The sequence below is a fragment of the Leptodactylus fuscus genome, chromosome 2 (genome assembly GCF_031893055.1).
Source record: "Leptodactylus fuscus isolate aLepFus1 chromosome 2, aLepFus1.hap2, whole genome shotgun sequence".
Taxonomy (NCBI): Eukaryota; Metazoa; Chordata; class Amphibia; order Anura; family Leptodactylidae; genus Leptodactylus; species Leptodactylus fuscus.
This window is the reverse complement of record NC_134266.1, coordinates 239296084-239318871: the sequence shown is the minus strand read 5'-3', so window position 1 is coordinate 239318871 and position 22788 is coordinate 239296084. Positions and strand designations below refer to the sequence as shown.

Genomic DNA, 22788 nt, shown 5'->3' with positions numbered 1-22788 from the left:
TGACGGGAGACAGATTTGCCATGGTTTTGACCCAAATTGTAATGAGGAATAAGTACTGGAATTCATGTGCATTTGCCAAAGACGAAGATGCCCAACAAGAGATTAACATCTTTGTTTTCTTAAGGATTTCGATAGGACTATTGGTGTCATGATCATGAAGACAATAGTGGGGGATACTGTATGTATTCTATACGTTTGGCTTTCTTTTTTGGGTTTAGTATTACTATCTGCCATGATAAGAAGCCTAAGACCTTGCCGCATACTGTAATATTAAGTTCAATGACACATGAGTTATGAACAGATGAAGACTGAAAGTTCTCTATATCATTCCAGATAGAACACAAATATATCTGCAAACAAACAGAATATTCTTTGTATTCCTACCACCCGGGGAGAACCGTTAAACCCACTGAATACAGTGACAGCAGTACAATGCCATCATGGCACTGACACTTTGCATTTCAGTACGAGACATACGCTGGCACTACCAGCCTCTCCACATTTTTAGTACGTTTCACTCAGAGTTTAGTGGCTTTCCTGACTGTAATAAGGGCACGTGCCTGCTATTTTAGAAAACCTTCCATTTCCGCTGTATATATCGGCGAACACTTTGTTAGCAAAAATACACTGGCTGGGAGTCAGAAGTGCACATATTGTGGCATTTTAATGCCTGCCCTGCCAGCCTGCCGCGTGGTTTTAGCAACTACAAACCGCAGCTTCCAAATTATAACCTTCATCCTTCTTGTGCTATTTTATTACTTTTCTTCTCTTCACGAGAAAAGAAAGAGCCGAAGTCCTGAACAATACACTCATGAACAGTCGTATAGTCTTTACTGAATAGACGGCCAAGACGGGTATCTCGCGGACGCGTTACATTAGGGCGCCATTTATCAAATAAAATCTGCAGTTTATCAGATATGCTATAAAATAAAAATAATAATATTCAAAAACACTATAAAAAGCAATAAACTATTCCTATAAGCTAGGACAGTTCGATAGTTGACGAAATCTCATACTTTTTGGCGCCCAACACGACCCCATTATTGCTATAGAGGACATCAAAATCAGACGGACCTCGTGGTGCTGGTTGTCTCCATATATAAAGGAGGATAGTTCCGATTATAACACCCCAAAATACTAGATGAATGGAAAAGTGAATTTCTGTACCAAAGAAACCTGGAAGTGTACATATCGGGTGGAGGAGCAAGTGTTTGGCCATCGTTGTCTTTTGGCTGTCATCGTAGCCTGCTATTGTGTCTGCCATGCTTTGGAGTGTTAAGATAATTATTTGATTGCAGACCTAGATGAGGACATGTCACCAATAATGAATCAGTCGGAGTCCAAACAATAACGACACTACAATGGCGACACTAGGAAAAAACCATATCATTTTGACTCCTGAATATCTATTATGGTCAATGGGTGATAAACTGATGGACTTGAAAAAGCTGAACCAAATGGCACAACACTTTTGTAGTGCCATTGCCACCTTGTTCTAGTGATTGTCGGGAGTCACAATAGTTGATCGGAAAATGGTGGCGGATTCTACCATTATTCCGCTTCGACAATCCCTGAAAAGAAAGTCGAATCACTTGTTCATTCCAAGATCATATCGTCATGTAACTCATGATCCAGTATTACTATCAAACACACATGAAGTGACTCTTACCCCATATTGTTACCATTATGCAAACACCTGGACAGCACATGTTAGCCAACGCTAGCCCGCTACTATCTTGTTTACTAAAATGTGGAAGCCATTGTGTGCAGACCAGTACATAGCTGTGGTCTGAGGGCGACTCCGCCCGGAGCAGATGTATAGATGTTAGTATGAGGGAATCAGGCATGACATAGATGGATGACTCTCATATTGCTGGTACCATTATTAGGAGCTCACAATTCCTCTCTACTTTCAGAACTAAAACAAAATCCCTTCTGCTTCAGGGCATGAGAAAATGCAAACACCAGGAGCGAGAACACGTCGTTTCCGAAAATGGAGATTGATGAACACCAAACTTTTTACTGAGACAAGATGTCCTTCAGAACATAGTGTCGGGTGGATTTTCTGGCTCCCATATGACTTCATTATTATTGCTGAGACCAACTTACAGTATACAGATTTACAGATGATTTTAGAATATTCACTTTTCACCAATTTTTCATTACGGTGTCAGAAACGTTGTGTGACAGTAACTCAAAGTATAATATAATGTATGCTGATGTATATGTGTATTACATTGGCAACTGAAAGGGTCAAACACCTTCAATTCCACTCGATCTCATGATCCTGTATGCTCAGACTGTATTGATATTGACTGTATACGTATTCTAAACAGGTAGAGGGGAGTAAAGCCCTCCATGATACCGTAGTGTAAAATTTGGTCAAATCCATTGATTTTGGCTGACCAGCTAACTAGAGGCATCTCAACTCTCCCCAACAGATTATGTTGGGGAAGAAATGATCAGGCATACTGGCTTTTATCATGCCCAATGATTTATCGCTCCAGAAGGTAAGTCACCACCAGAGTTGCTCGGCACTAGCGTTCTCGATTGTCCCAAGGGGGTACCCGGAGGAACCGCTGTTGGTCAAATAAGCATTCAGCCAACAACTACTGAGGGTGTATGGGCACCTTAAAGGGATCCTGTTGAATTTAAATTGGTGTCTGATTTGCCATCACCATAAATAGACCCGGATTTGCTGAACAAACTGATGTATAGTTTTTTTTAGGGAAAACATTCAATATAACTTTTGATTCAAGTAAGCAGGACTTTTCTCTCCGCATTTTTCGGGCGGAAACCTGGCGGACTCCATTATAGTCAACTTTGTAAGCAGATTGGCTTTCTGTTTTTCAGGTTCGTGTGCATACCCGAAGAACGGAAACCCAAGCGTGTGACCTGGCTGGAGGTCATGGTTGGGTTGCTCAAAGTTCCTGTATTCATAGTCATGTCTATTGGAAACCAATGAAGACAAAACACTGTCACCACTAAGGGTAAGTTCACATGGGTTTTTTTCCGGACCAAAATACGGGTAGCCGTGTCTGTGCTCTGCATTGGCATCCAGTCGCGCACTCTGCTCCGGATTAGGCCCAATGAATGGGAGGAGGGAGTGTCTTCAGGCCGAATTGCGAGGCGACTCGGCCTGAAGAATGAGCAACTCGCTTCTTTTTTTGGGAGCTTCTGGAAAAAAGAACTGACTGGCTCCCATTGATTTGAGGCGGAAATGGCCTCAAAATACTGACCAAAAAACTCCATGTGAACTTACCCTAAGATGGTTTGAGACAATCTTTAAATCTCTGCAGAACTTTCAATTCAACATCTTTCAGGGGAGATTCGAGATACCCTATACACATTAGATAGTTGGCTTTCATTAAAGGAGTTTTTCAGCCGCAAGTGCTTTCTTTATACTGATGACCTATCCACAGGATCTGATCTGTGGAGGACCAAAACCCAGACCCCACAGAAATCAGTTGATCTGGCTCTCCCTGGATGCCAGAAGCTATGGTAGTGGATGGGGAACTTAAACAATCCAATTCTATTTGAGTATTCCCCTGATGCCATATTGGGTTATTACTTGCATAGGAGCAGACTGATCTGCGTGGGATCTTGGTATTGGATCCGCAAAGATAGGAAACTATTAAAGTAGGAAAATTTGGGGTGATAAACCCTTTCATCTGCTATGTGTCACAATGTCATGTCTGTTAGGAGAAACCGTCCACCATGTTACATCCCAGACAGTACAATATAGGATTTTTCATGGGTTTTGATGGGCAACACAGTGGCTCAGTGGTTAGCACTGCAGCCTTGCAGTCCTGGGTTCAAATCCCACCAGGAATAACATCTGCAAGGAGTTTGTATGTTCTCCCCGTGCTTGCTTGGATTTCCTCCCACTCTACAAAGACATAATGATAGGAAGAAAAAAAAAAGTACATTGTGATCCCTATGTGGGGTTCACGATCTACAGTAAAAAAAAAACAAAAAAACATTTCATATATGTTTTTTAACAGCTGTGATAAAAAAAAAAAACATATGATATAGCTATGTAAAAAAAAAAGGCGAAGGAACTAGTGAAAAGTTGGTTATATGACACTATAGAAAGTTTTTGCTAAGAGCTAACCTTGTGTAGGAAGATTGATCTTAATGGAAATGTCTCAGATAGTACGGTGTTATATTGCTGCCTACACAAAACAGATGGCATTAATATATTAGTTATGATTTCCTGCAACTGTTTGCATGATTAGTGTGTCTGAGCTGTCTTTAGCTGTAGACTCCTCCAAGATTAATCACAGTCTTCGACAAGAACTTTTCATATCTTTTATCTCATAAATCACATCATCCGGTGTATAATTCCACTCTCTTGTAAACTACCTTGAGCAGGGGGATTCCTCCCCATAGAACACTAGCACCAGCCTTCTTCTGGAATACAATTTTAAGAAACCTTTTATTTGATGGAAAAGCGAATGCCCCTCTTGTCAATATAAACCATAAGTATAGTCTTGTTCTCTGATAAATAGAGAAGTTTTGTACATAGGGTTAAACTAATGAATAAAATGCATCTATGGTATTGACCTTGCTGGGACTTCCTGCTGTGCTAGAGGCAGAAGTGCTACATTTAGTGTCTCAGATCAGCTTAGTTGTGTCAGATACCTTCCACCCCGAAATACTGAGAACTTAAAATATAAAATCAGATGATTGTAGTATACCCAAATCCATTTCATACATGGACTTTTTTTCTTTTTTTTTTTACAAATTACATGTATGAAGGGCAGTTTTTGTGTTTACAGCTGCTTTACAACAAGTCTTCAAGGCCACACATTGGAGGAAAATACCCGCAGCGGAAAAGCTGTGATTTCCATAACAGACACGTTTTTGGAAATTGCAGCATTTCAATTATACTCCTGGAAAATTTGGCGGTTTCCCTATACCTATAATTAATTCAAGCAGAAAGTTCGCAGAGGAAAGCGTTTCCGCTGTTTTTTTTCCAGCAGCACTTTTTGCTGCAGCCTGCTACATGGGGCCTTAGCCTAAATAAAGGGGTTTTCCAGGACTAAATAATTGATGACCTATCCTTAGGATGGGTCATGAATTGACGATCAGAGGGGGTTCACACCTGGAACCTCTGTGGATCAGCTGTTTGAAGTAACAGCGGCCACTTCACAGGGCATGTGATGTCATGTTAATTGGGACGGGGGGCGTCGGGGGGGGGGTTAATTGATGACCTATGATAGCAATAGGTCAATTTCGAGTGGAGTTGGAACTACAAACAATTTACCGACTGCAATTCTGGCTAAAATATAAGGGGTTGGGCTGTCAAGTAATAGAGGAATCAGAGTTGGTGGTATAACCTACTGACTCGACAGCCCTGCTGCTTCAAGCCCACGATACATTATGACTACTGCCAAGAAATGTCCATAACAACTGGGGGGCACAGAAAGTTTTACCGTAGGTATCAATGCTCCTTTTGTTACATTGTATGAAGTACTACATGACCTCACAGCAGACTACTCAGTGCAGAACAGGTTAGCTAATGTCTAAAAATCCAGAGCATCCCCCCTAATGATGAGTTCCAAGTGTTTCAAATGCAGCGACATGTCAGGCAGAACTATCTGACGTGAGGAATTTCCATGGATGGCTGATGGCGGAGCGGTCGGTGCACAGAAGCAGTAGAGTATGCACAATCATTCCTTATTAAGAAGTTAATGGAACAATGCTGGCACCGCTTATCTGAAGTTCAAAGAGACGTGTGCTTTGTACTCAGTATGTTTAGTTTGGCGTGATCAGTACATTATTAAACCTAGAGCGCATTAGGAATGATTACCATACTGCAATACTATCACACAGCACAGTATACCTTCCGGTATGTCCACATCACTCAGCAGGCTGTGTTTGTCTATAGATTACACACATGCCATTTCACTTACAATGAATTCAATAAAAATGAGATTAAAAAATACACTGATAAGGAAAGTGCTGTATTTCTATACAACTTATGTGCCTACACATTCTACATTATAGCTCATACAGTTGTCTCTTCATATCGTGTTGTGTCATCCCTATGCTATGCCTCCTGGAAATTTCTGAATACATTGGCAACTGGGTATTGCCATTCTCTTTGTCTGACACCATCAATGTAAGACTGTAAGAGGAATAATATAGGAAGTAGAAATGATAAGAAACAATGTTCCAGAATTGGTATTTTATGAATGAAAGCACTTATTTACTACACAGTATTATAGTATGGTTCTGTTTACATGCAAATAATGTTCTGGATTACATGCATCTGCCCAATGGTGGTTAAGATCCTGCTGGGACTTCCTGCTGTGCTAGAGGCAGACAAACCTGATTCATTTAGTAGTTCAGCTGCATTCACTTAGCTGAAACGTTTCTTTAGGCTAAGGACGCACATTTTGTTGCAGATTTTGCTACAATTTTTTAAGCCAAAGTCAGCAGTGTATATAACAGAAGGGAAACATCTAAGAGCTTCCTTTATATGTTGCATTCCTCTTATAGCCACTCCTGATTTTGGCTCAAAAAATGCAGGAAAATCTGCAACAAAATGCCGCATTTGCTCAGTCTCAAAGGGAGTCTGTCTCCAGAACATATCAATCCAGCCCTGCAGATAGATAGTTTAGATAGATAGTGTTTTCCCCTTGTGACTTGGTATATCCATTACCGAAGATATTGCCATTTAGTCAACATACAGATCAGCTCTTTAGAGTGACAAAGGTGTTTTAATTGCCCCAAAAGACGTAAGCCTCTCCCTGCTCAGTACCACCCATGGCCTCCTCCTCCTTCCTTTGAAGTGGCTTGCCTGGTCAAAGACACATGTTCTGTGCCCAAAGGAATGAGTGAGGCACAGAGGACAGCACCGGGCAGTGGGTGGCTTACCTGTTTGGAGCAATGTCCTTGTTGCTCCAAAATTCTAATTTGCATATTGACAAAATCAGGGAAATCTCGCCAACGGAGACACCGATTCACAAAGAGAAAACAATAGTTGATTCAAGTGACCTTATCCTATCTATCTGAGGGCTGGGTTGAGAGAGTTGGGTTCTAGTGACAGACTCCCTTTAAATATAGCTACAATAGGTTTGTTATAGGAAAGAGGATCAATAACAGTAAGTATACAGGTAAACAGAAATCAAGGAAACAGAGGGGAGAACATAGAGATTATCAAGGTAGAATACAAACTGGACACCCCAGTGCTGAAGGCAGGGGCGTAACTTGATGGGGTGCAGAGGGTGCAGTTGCACCGAGGTCCAGGAGCCTTAGGGGGCCCATAAGCACTGGCATCATTATTGAGATAGCAGCTTCCATCTGGCCCATAAAGCAAGGAGCTTATCCTAACCACACTAAGGTAGATTCAACTCATTAGCACCCGTAACCATCACTAGGGTGAGGTAGGGGGCCCAGACAAAAGATTACACCGGGGCCCACATGACTTTAGTTACACCACTGGCTGAAATGCAACCACTCTAACCACTGAACAACTGGTATATAATATGTATCGATTTTTCTTGGCTTAGAGAAATATCTCCCTAACTCTAAAGAGTTAAATGACAAGTTCACCTCTGCTACACCTGTGTGAATGAACAGTAAATTTTGCTTTAGAAATCTGCAGTTTATGCAGCGCTCGGGATAGCCGGAGGCTAGAAAATAGCTTCAGCCTATAAACTGGCAAGATAAATAATCATATAATAATAGACTTAGTTCTGTGCAAACTTTCTGATCTCCCACCTCCCTCTTTGTAATGGGATGTCGGCTGCAGAGGTGTCTAATAGTAGTCATTTCTATTTATTCTTCATATAAAAGCTCCAGGAAATCTTAACATAAATTTCTTACAAATCTTCTAAATGTCAGAAGGGACCCACAAGAGCCGATAGACTAAGTCTCATTTTATTTACCCCTATGATTTTAGTCGCTTCCTTCCATAAAGTCTGGATACTTAGGTGCGTTGGAGGAAAAACATTTATCGGCAGTGCACAGGATGGACAGTTATTCACCGCTCTTACTGTAAAGAACTCCTTTGTATACTGTTAATGGAACGCTTTTGGCCCTGGTTTTGTATCACAGTTCTCAGAATGAATAAGCCCACGTTACATGGATTTCCCAGGCTTAGTAATAGATGACCTATCCTTGCCTGACACCTAAGACTGCGCCATTTAGTGGTTTGAAGAGGCTGCAGTGATCGGATGAATGCTGTGACCTCTTCACTACTTTTCCAGTGCCGTGCCATACATTTGAATAGTTGCTTGGTATTGCAGCTCAGTCCATTCACTTGAATAGTACATGTGACCAATGAACATGACATTACACGGGTTGTGGTTATGGGTTCCAATTTAACCAAGGGCAACATCTACTTGGAGTTTGTATGTTCTACCCATGTTTGCATGGTTTTCCTCCAGATACTCTGGTTTCCTCCCACAGACCGCAACATATTGATCCTTGTGGGTATTGGGGATAAATGCCTGTACAGCAGCCATTAACTCCCCTACGCAACAAAGGTCCCTGCACTGTGAGTCCCTTGTTTGAGAAAATGTTTTTCATTTGTCATTGTCACATGATTGAAACCAGTCCTCGTCCCTGGGAAACTCTATCCCCTCCTGTTTGCACAGGTGCTATGGGGTTTGGCCGACAGTAAAGGATGGAGGAGGCCCGGTGACCTGGGGATAAAGTTGGTTCCGATCAGGTGACCCAGAGTCCGAATCAGCCTTAAACCCCCAGGTACAGCTTCAACAAGTGCCTGGACCAGGTAAGTTAGTTTCAGTCCCTGGATAACCCCTATATTGCTTATTACTAACAACACCTCTAAGATCTTTATTTCCAAGGAGAACGATGCTGTCCATGAGTAGTAAGCCTTCATTACAACAATTAATAGACATCCTGAGTAATGGAATCAGCCATCGACAAATGGATCCAGGCACGTTACCAAGCCCTGCTCCCCTAGGGAGAAAGCAGAAGGTAACTGGTGGTAAAAAATTCCTTTAACAAGTCTTACTGCACTACAGAAATCGCCTTATATCATCGCGACCTCTACAAGAGGTTCTTGGCCTGAGGCATTTTACTTTTATATGGTCAAGGAAGTCCTGGGTGTCTTATAATATCCTTATAATGTACAGTAGGGGAGACATTATTCCATATATAACGCTATTGAGTTACTCAGAAGTGCTGCTTAAGGAGGTTGTTTAATCAATGTGGTTTGGGAATGGCCAGAATAAAATGTTTTACTGTCGCAGTTATGTGCCAGCCGCAGGATTCTTCTATTTTATGTTACTTTTCTTTGCTTTTGTCATCTTTGTGCTACACATTAACTGAATAAGGGGCCGAATAGAAGAACATGTCACAACTGGAGATTTGTCTCTGGATGGCGGCACAATAGAAGGCATGTGTTCAGACAACACTCATGAATAATTAATGTCTTCCGGACCGTTTTTGGTGCATTGGTTATAAACTGCAGCCATTCATCATTGTCTTGTTCCCAGTCTGTAATGTGTAATGTGTAGCAACATTCCCTAATCTAAAGATCATCCATTTTCTTGATCTAGCAATTATAATGTCTGAACCTTTATCATCAACCTGCCCATTTGTTCTCATTTACAGACTGTAGATTGGGAGAACTCGCGGTTGTTTGGAATACCAAATCTGTCTGTCTTTAAGAGAAGTCGAGATCTGTCAGTGTTCACACAGCCCCTTGCTACTCCTTGGAGAAAATATGCATTACACCAGTAAACACAATGGCTGTAGGAACTTTTTTTTTACCACCTAACCAACTAGTTACAGTGCCCAAATCATTAATACTGTCTGTGGTGACCTCCATGCGGAGAACAAATCCCACCCCATGTATGGGACCCTGATGGGACTTGGCAGCACTGTAAGTGACCGTCTGCTTCACCCCAAGTGTGAGAAGGAGCTATCGCAAGTCCTTCCTTCCAACCGCGACCAGGCTGTATAATCTACATCAGACCAATTGAAGATCACTCCACACAGAGAACTAATGATTATGACGATGACCATGAAGTCTTCCTTCTTTCTCTTCCATTCCTTAGCTGCCATGGACTCCTAGTATATCTTCTCTTCTCAGCTTATGTGTGTCTACATCTGTAATATATTACTGTGTATTATCCTGTATCTGTATTACTATGCTGCTGTAACATACTGAAATTTCCCCACTGTGGGACTATTAAAGGATTATTTTAATAATACCATTCAGGAGTCTAAAAAACTGCATAAAAATCCAACTATGGCAGTTAATACTGTTTGCAAAGTTCTTAAAGGGGTATTCCAGCATCAATAAGTTACTACGTAAGCAAATAAAAGTGGGTATTTTGTTGATTTGTTTGTTGGGGTCTGACCACAGTGACTCTGACTGATCAGGAGAAGTGGGGTGCTCCTAATCTGAATAGAGCGGCAGGTTGGAAAGGTATTCCACCGCTCCATTCATGTCAATGGAAACTGAGTGCTGAATTTCGGCTACCTAAAGTGGTTCCCCACACAGTTCCAACCTGCTAATCTGACCTCCACTGATCAGCATGGGTTTTTTTGCCTTCCCCTGGATCAACACTGTTGGGGACTGTAGGGTTATAGGTTGGACTTGATGGACTGATATCTTCATCCAACCTCATCTACTATGTAACTACGTAATTATACAAGTTACCCACTTTAGATGCGGATAACTTCTTCCCACCAGAATACCCCTTTAAAGAACAAGATGCAACAAAAACTGACATACACATTGGAGCCACCATTTTTGGTAGAACATGAAGACCATATAAAGTGTATAGCGGCCTCCAGATTGTCCTGGATGGCAGAAGTAGAGCGTAGGGTAGTAGGTACTTGGACTCCAACATGCCTAATCCTTTCACCTCCAAATGAGATAAGGCGCTACCAGAAGCATCCGGCAACATCTTACTCCCCTCTCCCTATAGACAACACAAGCCAAGTGTCTAAAGGAATAGCTATCACTTGACTGACAGCTATCTATTGTGTACGGCCAGCCTAAGAAATGGCTAAAACTCATTTGTGGCTGGCCTGCAGCAATGTACGTGCCAGAAGCAAATGTATAAGTGTGTTGGCTACTAGTAATTTGTTTCTCCCCAAAGTGCATTGGCTGGAACAAGCTAAAAAGACATGTAATACCTTGCATAAATCCCTGTCCTAATGTCTTTATATCCCTAGGGGCTCTTCCATTGGTGTCATTTTCAGATTCTTTAGAGATCAGATTCTAATACTTGACCTCATCGCTTTTGTATGCTACAGCTCCATCCGTTTTGTTCGGTACAAGTCTATCCGGGTCAGATTCAATTACATAATAAAACAAATAGATGCTGCTATAGTCTATTCATCATACATAGAAAAGGTCAGCTAAATAAAGAAGAAATGTTACAAGTTATTGTGATCTTAATCCCTGTTTTCCTAAGAAATCGGCTCCCAATAATTCAGATTTTTTTGTAATTCATCTTAGTCCTCTGGTCCACTTGTCAGATATCATAGGGGATTATTGGTGTGAATCACAGTCAAAATCCATATCCTAGCTGTCAATCATTTAGGAACTGGACACTGACATGGATAGTGATTTATGATTCCCATCAATGTTCTATCACGACAGGACTGACCAGAGGGAGATGGAGTATGGAAGTGCCGTCATCTATAAGAAAAGGATCATAATGACTTATTCTTGCATATTCAACATTTCTCTCCTTTGTCGAACATGACTAACCGTTCTCTTTAAATTATAGGAGTTGTCCATCAACAGAAATGTAGAAATATATGTGGATGAAATGTGATATAGCGTATTATTATAATTTATTGTCTGAATCTGCAACAATGTTTCGGTTTCAACCTCCAATATCTGATCCCTCGGTTTGAAGAGGGCTGTCTGCCTATCTGGCTGTCTGCCTATCTGTCTGTCTGCCTGTCTGTCTGGCTCAGTTGACTACCTATGTCAGTACCTTTTTCTGGCTTAGCTACTGAAATGAACTACACCGACAGCCCTGTTTAGAGTGTAAGTGATGTTTCATTTTTTTTCACCATAGACAGGGTGTTTGGTGAACATTTTTGTAATATACCGCATATACTCGAGTATAAGCCGAATTTTTCAGCACAGTTTTTGTGCTGAAAAAGCCCCCCTCGGCTTATACTCGAGTCAGCAAAAAAAATAAAAAATATATTATTTTTTTTTAAGGGGGTGGGGGTGGGGGGAGTCTATGACCAGACGCAATATCAATGTATAGAATCTCCCATAAAATAGTGGGGAAAAAAAAGAAGCTTTAAAAAAATTAAAAGTTGTAAATCCCTCCTTTCCCTAGAATACATATAAAAGTAGAAAATGACTGTGAAACACAAACACATTAGGTATCCCTGTGTCTGACAGTGCCCGGTCTACTGAATATAGGGGATCTGCAGTGCTCCTGTTCCATCGCGAGGGGTTAATAGGAGCAGTGCAGATCCCCTATATTCAGCCAGGCTGAATTCCAAGTGAGGGGGGGGGAACAGTCCTCAAGCTCAGGGAAGGGGCAGACAGACAACCAAAACACCCCCTCCCCTTCCCTATCACCTAGCATCTACTGCACCCAAAACTCTGCTGCTGCATTTCCCCCCCTCGGCTTATACTCAAGCCAATAAGTTTTCCCAGTTTTTTGTGGTAAAATTTGGGACCTCGGCTTATATTTGGGTCGGCTTATAGTCGAGTATATACGGTACTTTTTATCTTATTGTACTAAGTTTTAGTAGAAACCAGGCTATAAAGTTCTCCCTAGTTCTATCCAAGTAAGTACTGCCAGGAGAGTCTATACACACTGACCCAGATTTACTATTGTTGTTATGGCTAAACATCTCTGGTTTTAGATCACCGAGAACAGTGGTTCTGGTGTCATGTGAAAGCTGAGTTACTGTTACCATATGCTACAGAGATCACAGGGGTATAAATCCAGATGTGCAGCTAGTTGAATTGATCCACTCTTTGACAAATGCTACATCTGTACATGCTGGCAATACACAGGGACTCAGATTTACTAATACAGTCTAAGAGCTAGACAATGCAAACCCAGACTAGACAGTTTTACATTGCACCAGATTTATCAAAGTGTCTGATACAGTTGTTGTATAAATCTGTTGTATTCCTAGATTGTTTAGTCTAAGTTTACATCTCCTATTAGTTTTAAATATTCTTGGCGCATTTGTGGCAACTATTTTCCATGAGGACCAGCCCCTTTTTGGTCAAGTTGAAAAATGTCTAAAACACTAGCATGCTAGACCGGTTTTTGGTACAAAATATGTGAGAATTCTGCTTCATTTTGCTTACTAAGTCACCTCCAATATGTATAGGACAGACCAATCCTGGCAATGCTTAGTTTGAGCCTCATTAGGGAAAACTTTAGAGCCTGATTTCTACTAAAAGGAAGTAAAACAGGTTAATATTCACCAAACACTGTCATATACAATAGTAACAGAAAAAGTAAAGCAACACTTAGGCGAGATTCACCTCTGTGCCGGAGACTCCGTTGCAGAAGCTGCCAGAAATTGGTGGAGAGAATAGTCCTGCATGGAGGAATTTTCTCTCCACCAAGCTCAGTATAAAAACGGCAGATCGCATTATAGTCTATAGTGTCCACAGGTGTTCACGGGTAACCATTGTTTTAGTGGTCAGGCTCTTTGTCATTTGGATCCCCCAGCGGACCCAATCGACGGAGACCCAATCCAGATGTGAAGCAAGAGGGGACGGCAAAGCTCCCTTCTGGTGTCAGGATTAACATGGAAGTGGAGCTAGAAGGACCAGGAGAGGGGGCGAAAATCAGGATTTGAGCAATAATTCAACTACATTACATTGCATAACCATTAACATATATATATATATATATATATATATATATATATATACACACACACACACATCACTTGGCTATCTCTGGCACTCCCAACCAAGTGGATGGGAGCACAGTCCACCACCAGTCAAGCAGTCAGGCTAAATGTGCAGCGGACCCTTCATTCTCAGGATCGGTGGGGGTCTCAGCAGTCAGCCGCCACCAAACACATATATATTGTCTAGCCTATCCTTTAACTTCGCTAAAAGAATATTCTAGATCCTTGTAATTCTTACATCTGGTGTTTGATAATCCTGCAGCAACGTCTCATAAATAAGAAGTGTCTGCTATAACACTTCAGCATTGTACTGTTGTCGGTTCAGGTTATTAAAGTCACAATCCAGCTGAGAATTTCAGACGTAATACATGAGCAAATAGGGTCCATTATTATACTGGAATAAGTCAGGAGGTTCCAATATCAGCCAAACAATGTGAATAGATAAACCACCATAGGCCTCCCATAGACAGGATCACATTCTTCTTCACATACTTCATTTATCACAACAGACCCGCTGCTAAATATTAACAGGAAATAAAAGTAGAGAATATTCTGAACTGACCCATTCTGGGTTATTATATGATCATGAGAATCGCAGCAGAGCAGAAATGGTAAAGCCATATACACAGGCCCTTCTACCATGTCCTCTCTACAAGGCCAAAGACAACTCTAGATGGGAGAATTATGTTAGAGTAAACTTTGTAGCAATTTAACTCCATATGATCGAAACATCTTCCTCATCTCAGCAATACAAGCGCCTTATCCCAAAATTGTTACAAAGTTTCACACATTTTATAGAACTGTGAACTTCTGTATGGACAGCAAGGGCAAACTGGCAACTTAGGCATTAACGCCCAAGACACCATGGCAATACGGAGTCTATGGTCTGTTACTCACAGGGTCTACAAAAAATGAGAATACAAAATTCTGGAGCTGAGCCCACTGATATACAGGGAAAAAGGGTGGAAAAATGCAATATAACAAGTAATGTATTCATTTAAAGCCAACCTTTCATGTCCTCTAACATCAGCCGCTTTATGCTGGAAAGCGGACAGTACTCTGAATTCCCGGCACTGTCAGCTTTGCCAGGATTTCCCCTGGTTGCAGAGATATTGCTGCCTTTAGTTGCCGTACCAATATCACTGAACTAGACTCAGTATAAGACTATAGCAATGTACCATCAAGGATTCAGGGGGCATTCCTCAACACCCAGCGAAGACGCTGACCTTTGAGGCTAGCTCCTCTAACAGTGCAGTGATATTGGTACTGAAACCAAAAGCACCAATATCTCTGAAACCGGGCCGGATACCAGTAAAGCCGTCAGTGGGCTGAGTGAGCTTTCCAGTGGTATATAACATGGCCGATGTTATAATTAATGTGTTCATGTATAACATCCACTTCCGCTTCTTAGGCCAGTGACTTCATGAGATTGGACACAAGGCTGAGCTACAATACCAAGTTCAGAGGGATTTCAATGAATAAATGACTAATGATGTTGCTCCTGGTCAGAAGATTTCACTGCATTTTCCATCTGACAGGCTCACTTTAAATGCTTTGATATACATCCAATGTACTCTATATCCAGTACTAGGATTCTGCACCCGTTATGGTCAGTCATTGAGAGCAATACTCCATCACATCTTGAAATGATTCCAACATTTGACAAAAAGAAAAGAATATTGGACACAGAAATAAGGAATAAAGAAGACTTTCTTTTAAGAAAGACCCAAGTCACAAACATAACTTACCTCCCAGAAACTGAATCCCACCAGCCACTCTTCCAACAGTCCTGGAGATAAGCTCAGAGACACAGCATCCCATGATAGCGGTCAATGCCACCAGAAGAAGAAGACCACATCCAAGTCCAGTAACCACCGTACAGATTCGCCACTCAGGGCTTGGAATGGCTTGGAAGGAGGCGTAGCGACCACACTGTTCCACCATGACTGTGGTCTGCAGATTCTCATCTCGCACAGGGTAAGAACATCTCCGGAAAGTACCAAATGACACCGGCTTATCCAACTGAGAACCCAAAAGCCAATAAGGCATGAAAAACCCCACGCAAGACGCTCCAGCGCACAGGAAGGACAGCAGTGCCCAGATCACCCCGGTACATGTCAAACTCGATGCCATGATGCCAAGCCAAGAAGGTAAACTTCATCAAAGGTTAAAGAGAGTTAAAACAAACAAGGTTATCCAAGGGAAAATAATGTGTTGAGCAATTCCCAAATACAACGTAATCCTGCACGCTTCAATTTCCAGAGGCTGAAGTCAATACTTTTTCCGCTCAGGGATTCCTGAGGAAGGAGGAAAACAAATAGAATTATTGGTAGGAGAGCAAATAAAACCAGACTTAGCTGATAATGAAAATAAAAATTCTATTCATGTGGAGTCATGTTTATCTAAGGTGAGGAAGGAAGCGCATTATAATAATGGATCAGTCCCCGTCATAAAAAAGTACAATTATCGGGTTCAGTATTCTTATTATATTGAATTTAGCCACTCTCTATTGAAAAGGGGAAAGAGCGACTGAACTCCCCGCTCAATAAGTAAATTTAATTTAGTGACACAAACGAGTGGTCGTCTCGGGATATTCAGCAGGGACACAATACCCCGACAAGCATCCATGAAAGAATGCACAGACCTCTAAAAGACTCTTTGTTGGAAAGGGCTCATCCGTATGACAAATAATCAAAGGCAAAAAGTGGGCAAAAAATAAAAAGGCGTTTCTTTCCGTCAAGCCAAGGATTAGAGAAAAGTGCTTAGTGATCATTTCTAAGACTTATTATTTGAAAAAAGCGGATTTATTAGCAAGTCTCTTTGCATTCAGAATACAGGATTACCATAGAAAAGGCCTGTAAATAGATAGATAGGAGATAGATAGATAGATAGATAGATAGATAGATAGATAGATAGATAGAGTGTTGGCTAAAAGTATTGGCCCCCCTGCAATTCTGTCAGATAATACTGTTGTTCTTCCAGAAAATGATTGCAATCACAAACTCTTTGGTATTAATATCTTCATTTATTTTGCTTGCAATGAAAAAACACAAAAGAGAATGAAAAAAAAAGTCAAATCATTCATCATTTTACACAAAACTCCAAAAATGGGCTGGACATAAGTATTGGCCCCCTCAGCCTAATACTTGGTAGCACAACCTTTAGACACAATAACTGCGTACAACCGGTTCCGGTAACCAGCAATGAGTTTCTTACAAGGCTCTGCTGGAATTTTAGACCATTCTTCTTTGGCAAACTGCTCCAGGTCCCTGAGATGTGAAGGGGGCCTTCTCCAAACTGCCATCAAGAGATCTCTCCACAGGTGTTCTATGGGATTCAGGTCTGGACTCATTGCTGCCACTTTACAAGTCTCCAGGGCTTTCTCTCAAACCATTTTCTAGTCCTTTTTGAAGTGTGTTTTGGGTCATTGTCCTGCTGGAAGACCCATGACCTCTGAGGGAGACCCAGCTTTCTCACACTGGGCCCTACATTATGCTGCAAAATTTGTTGGTAGTCTTCAGACTTCATAATGCCATGCACACGGTCAAGCAGTCCAGTGCCAGAGGCAGCAAAGCAACCCCAAAACATCAGGGAACCTCCGCCATATCTGACTGTAGGGACCGTGTTCTTTTCTTTGAAGGCCTCTTTTTTTTTTCCTGTAAACTCTATGTTGATGCCTTTTCCTACTTTTGTCTCATCTGACCAGAGAACATTCTTCCAAAACATTTTTGGCTTTCTCAGGTAAGTTTTGGCAAACTCCAGACTGGCTTTTTTATGTCTCTGGGTAAGAAGTGGGGACTTCCTGGGTATCCTACCATACAGTCCCTTTTCATTCAGACGCCGACGGATAGTACGGGTTGACACTGTTGTACCCTCGGACTGCAGGGCAGCTTGAACTTGTTTGGATGTTAGTTGAGGTTCTTTATCCACCATCCGCACAATCTTGTGTTGAAATCTCTCGTCAATTTTTCTTTTCCGTCCACATCTAGGGAGGTTAGCCACAGTGCCATGGGCTTTAAACTTCTTGATGACACTGCGCACGGTAGACACAGGAACATTCAGGTCTTTGGAGATGGACTTGTAGCCTTGAGATTGCTCATGCTTCCTCACAATTTTGCTTCTCAAGTCCTCAGACAGTTCTTTGGTCTTCTTTCTTTCTCAATGTGGTACACACAAGGACACAGGACAGAGGTTGAGTCAACTTTAATCCATTTCAACTGGCTGCAAGTGTGATTTAGTTATTGCCACCACCTGTTAGGTGCCTCAGGTAAGTAACAGGTGCTGTTAATTACACAAATTAGAGAAGCATCACATGATTTTTCAAACAGTGCCAATACTTTTGTCCACCCCCTTTTTATGTTTGCTGTGGAATTATATCCAATTTGGCTTTTTGACAATTCTTTTTGTTGTTTTCCATTGAAGACAAATTAAATGAAGATAATAATACCAAAGAATTTGTGATTGCAATCATTTTCTGGAAGAAAATGAATATTATCTGACAGAATTGCAGGGGTGCCTATACTTTTGGCCAACACTGTAGATAGATAGATGGAGATAGATAGTTGGAAATAGATAGATAGATAGATAGATAGATAGATAGATAGATAGATAGATAGACGGAGATCTCTCGGTCTCCGTATTTTTTGCCCTTTTTGGGCAGAAAGCAAACAGAAACCACAGAGACCCCATTTCAGTCTATTGAGTCTGTTGAGGTTTTCTAAGGTAATCCCTTTTTATGTGGATTAGGTTTCCGTATGGGGGATCCCCAAGCAGAACCCCAGAATGGAAACCCAAGTGAAGATGTGAACCTAGCCAGAGAAAGATAAGTTAGATCGGAGATAGATGGATATAATAATAATAATAATAATAATAATAATAAATATTAATAATTTCATGTTCCCAAACTGTATCCAACTGAATTATATTTGATCCAGTGGCTATAATACACCTGTATGCTGCTCAAAATGTAAAAAAGGTACACTTACCTTTAAAGGAACACTAAATGTCAAAAATACAGAAAAACAATCCACCGCAATTCCCTAAATTGTGCCCTACACCTTGAACGAATTTAGTGTGATACTGCAATTGAAACAGTAATGTCATATGGTCCAGCAGAAGCCAATGAATGGACACAGGGCGGGGTATCATCCATAGAACATGTTGCCCAAAGTGGGAGAAGCTACAATGGAATAGAGCACTTACAGGGGTTAAAGTTTCAAACATCAATGGCCATCAGTATTAGATTACCAAATCTTAGAACCCCCACCGATTAGCTCTCACCTCTGCATACACCGCCACTCCACTAATTTCAATGGGAGTGCTTGAGAAAGCTGAATAACAGTGCTTGGCACTCTCATTGAAACAAATGGAGCAGGGGCACTTCTGTGTCCACTGGGGCTACATTCATAACTGGGGTCACTCTCAGGATCAGTGGGGCTTTGAGCTGTTGTACCCCCACCGATTGAGCAAGTTATACCCAAGAAAAATATCTTTCTTGACATAACCCCTTCGATTAATAATAGGACATACTATAAAGGTCCCATTAGCGCGTGTCCATCACTAAGAACCCACTAAAGTCTAGGAAGAACACAGAGACTTTAGTGGATTCCATCAGGTAGCGGCTTAGAGAGCAGATTTGGGTTTGGTTTTTCTATATACACTGCAATTGTCAAACCCCTTTGATACTGCTTGGAGGTGGCTGGAAATCTGGCATGACACTCAGTACTAGCACTAGTCTGTATGGCTGAGAATGCTTGCAGGGCGGGCGCACTGCTTGTGTTCATGCTCTATTACTGAATGTATGGCTTCTGTACAGACGGATACCTTAAGACACTGCTGTCTTCACTGAGTCACAATAATGATTTCCCCGCTGACTCTGACAACTTTACTGCCAGGGTTATTACTTTACATCACTCTACAACATTTCTGTTATACAAATTACATTATTTTTCCTTATTTCCCAATAGAAATGTTTATATTGTGTATAGTCCAGTAAAACACACTGACATTATACGCTATGCTGCGCCTTGGTCTATTGTAGCATTCAATGCAGCGATTATCCATTTCCTACTTGCTATCTATATGGGATGTGTTGTATATGTATAGTAGAGTATATAGTATATATAGCATAGTATATACAGGGTAAGGGTAGCCTTAACATTCCTGGAGAATGAAGGGGTCCAAGCTCTCCACCTAGAACAGCATCATATACAGTATCCCTATGGACGAGAGGGTGTCAAAAGTTACAATTGACTTGTGTCACCCCCTCTACCTCATAGATTGTAAGCTCTTGCGAACAGGGTTCTCAGTCCCATTGTGTGATTGACTATTTCTTTGCAATGTATCTTTTTTGTCTGTACTTGAACCCTACAAATTGTACAGTGCTACGGAATAGGTTGGCGCTATATAAATAAAATGTATTATTATTTTTTGGCAATAGAGTCTTAAGCCCGATACTGAGCTAAAGCCTCAAAAACTGCGGACATATGTCCTCAGGTTAACATAACAGAAGATTAGCACACTGTTCAGACTGTTTATGTCTAAAGGAAATATTACTTCCAGGCTTTAGCTCCTTAATACAAGTCTGGTACACATCACATCATCTCTAGTCCTTTAAAGTTCTTCCTGTTTTCTTCTAACACCAGATTCTGGAAATTCTAAGACATCAAGGCTAGGAGTGAATTCACACATGGCAGATTTGTTGCAGCTTTCCTTTTTATCTGAATGTGGCTGGAAGAAATCGGCAAGACACCAAAGACCCCCGATCACATGAACGGAAGGGATTTTCAGAAGTAACATAATATACTTTAAGAAAAGTTCTAGATGATGTGATTTTCCAGCGATATTGATGGAATTTCAGGGTTTCTGACTCCTAACCCGAGCACAGTCATGCTGAGCGCTCAGCCCTGCCTGTCACTACTGAACGGTATGAGAAGAAGGGGAAATGTCCCCACCTGGAGGATTCGGGATTGTCAATGAATCCTTATCTCATGGCAGAAATGTAGAAGGAGTTCAGAACCTTCAGTAAGGAAATGTGATGTATTATAGGAAATAACTAGGTAACTAAATAATAAACATATAAGATGAGAGTAGAGAAACACTGTATTAGAGCTGAATTCCTTGCACCCTAAGACTTCCCCATATCTGACTGTACCTCCTCGGCTCCTGAGTCTTCTCCCCACACTTGTTCTGGTGTCAGCTCCTTCTTCCCGTTATCGTCTGTTGGGTCTATGTGTACGATCAATCCCTTGGGATACAGCCTTAGCATCACTAAGAAATCTCAGGACCTGGCTGGCGCTGCTAGTAACCCCTTCCATGCTGGAAGCTATTAACGGGTACCCTTTGACTATATACATACATATATCTCTATCTATCTATCTATAGACAGATAGATTATATCTCATATATCATGGCATGGATATACAGATACTTCCCCCTCTATACAGCATAGGATACAGTTTACAGTTACAGTATACAGTGTATATATACTGTATACTATACACTGTTACACAGTCCCACTCCCCCTGGGTCTTGGGGTATGAATATTTGGGAGCTGGATGGATTGGATTGCATCAATAGACTGGATGGACTGTGAGATTTGTCCACTATAAATTAAAGGGACCCCGAGCCACTGAGCTGGGGGCCACAGCTATACATATAAAGAGGTGGGGGACAAAGCTCTATACACCAGCGCACATACAGGAAAAGTTTGTAGGGCCCCCCAGAAAGTTTAGAGTGGAGAGTGCGCTCCTGTAAATGCCCCTCCTGTAGCTCCTCCTGGACAGGTTACAGCGGACACTTCTGCTCACAGTGGTTGCAGTGCAGTAAAGTTTCCCCGAGCAGCGGACACTCGGCTACAAGTTATCCGTCCGGCAGTGACTTACCCCAGAGATGCTGCATGTCCCTCCTCCTGCAGGGGGCAGAGCGCCGGAGATCTACACGATCCCACAAGTGCAGGCTTCTCGGAGATCCCGTGTCCTCGGTAGTGATCCCGCAGCAGCCGGTGCAGAGCAGAGCCCGAGGCCGCTGACACCGCAGCTCTCCCCGCAGTCCTCACACTGAGCCCCGGACACAGCGAGGCTTATTACTACATTCCTGGAGCCTGAGAGACCGGAGCACAGGAGGGGCGGGGCCTGCGTGTCACACTCACAGGGGAACCATCAGTCAGCGCAAGCCCCGCCCCGGCCCCGCCCACTACTACCAGAGGATGAGGAGAGACGGGGAGGCTGCACATAGCGGGCTGTATACTGTACTGTACTATATATACTACACTGTATACACTGTATCACTGGCTGCACCTATATACTGTACTGTACTATATATACTACACACTGTACATTGTATCCCTCCCTGCACCTATATATTGTATTGTATAATGTATTATATATACTACACTATACACTGTATCACTGCACCTCTATACTGTACTGTACTATATATACTACACTGTACATTGTATCACTGCACCTATATACTGTACTGTATTATATATACTACACTATACACTGTATCACTGCACCTATATACTGTACTGTACTATATATACTACACTGTACATTGTATCACTGCACCTATATACTGTACTGTACTATATATACTACACTATACACTGTATCACTGCACCTATATACTGTACTGTACTATATATACTACACTATACACTGTATCACTGCACCTCTATACTGTACTGTACTATATATACTACACTGTACATTGTATCACTGCACCTATATACTGTACTGTATTATATATACTACACTATACACTGTATCACTGCACCTATATACTGTACTGTACTATATATACTACACTGTACATTGTATCACTGCACCTATATACTGTACTGTACTATATATACTACACTATACACTGTATCACTGCACCTATATACTGTACTGTACTATATATACTACACTATACACTGTATCACTGCACCTC

General features: G+C 41.6%; 1 protein-coding gene across 1 annotated transcript in view; it reads right to left on the bottom strand.

Moving 5' to 3' along the window:
- The window catches only part of LHFPL6 (LHFPL tetraspan subfamily member 6), a 128369-nt gene extending 106413 nt beyond the window's left edge, over positions 1 to 21956 (bottom strand). The window contains exons 1-2 of the mRNA XM_075265925.1: positions 21735 to 21956; positions 15600 to 16148 (exon numbers count right to left, since the gene is read on the bottom strand). Coding sequence (XP_075122026.1) covers positions 15600 to 15984 — 385 coding nt within the window. The 5' untranslated portion in view covers positions 15985 to 16148; positions 21735 to 21956. The remainder of the gene's footprint in view (positions 1 to 15599; positions 16149 to 21734) is intronic.
- Between the last annotated feature and the right edge of the window lie 832 nt (positions 21957 to 22788).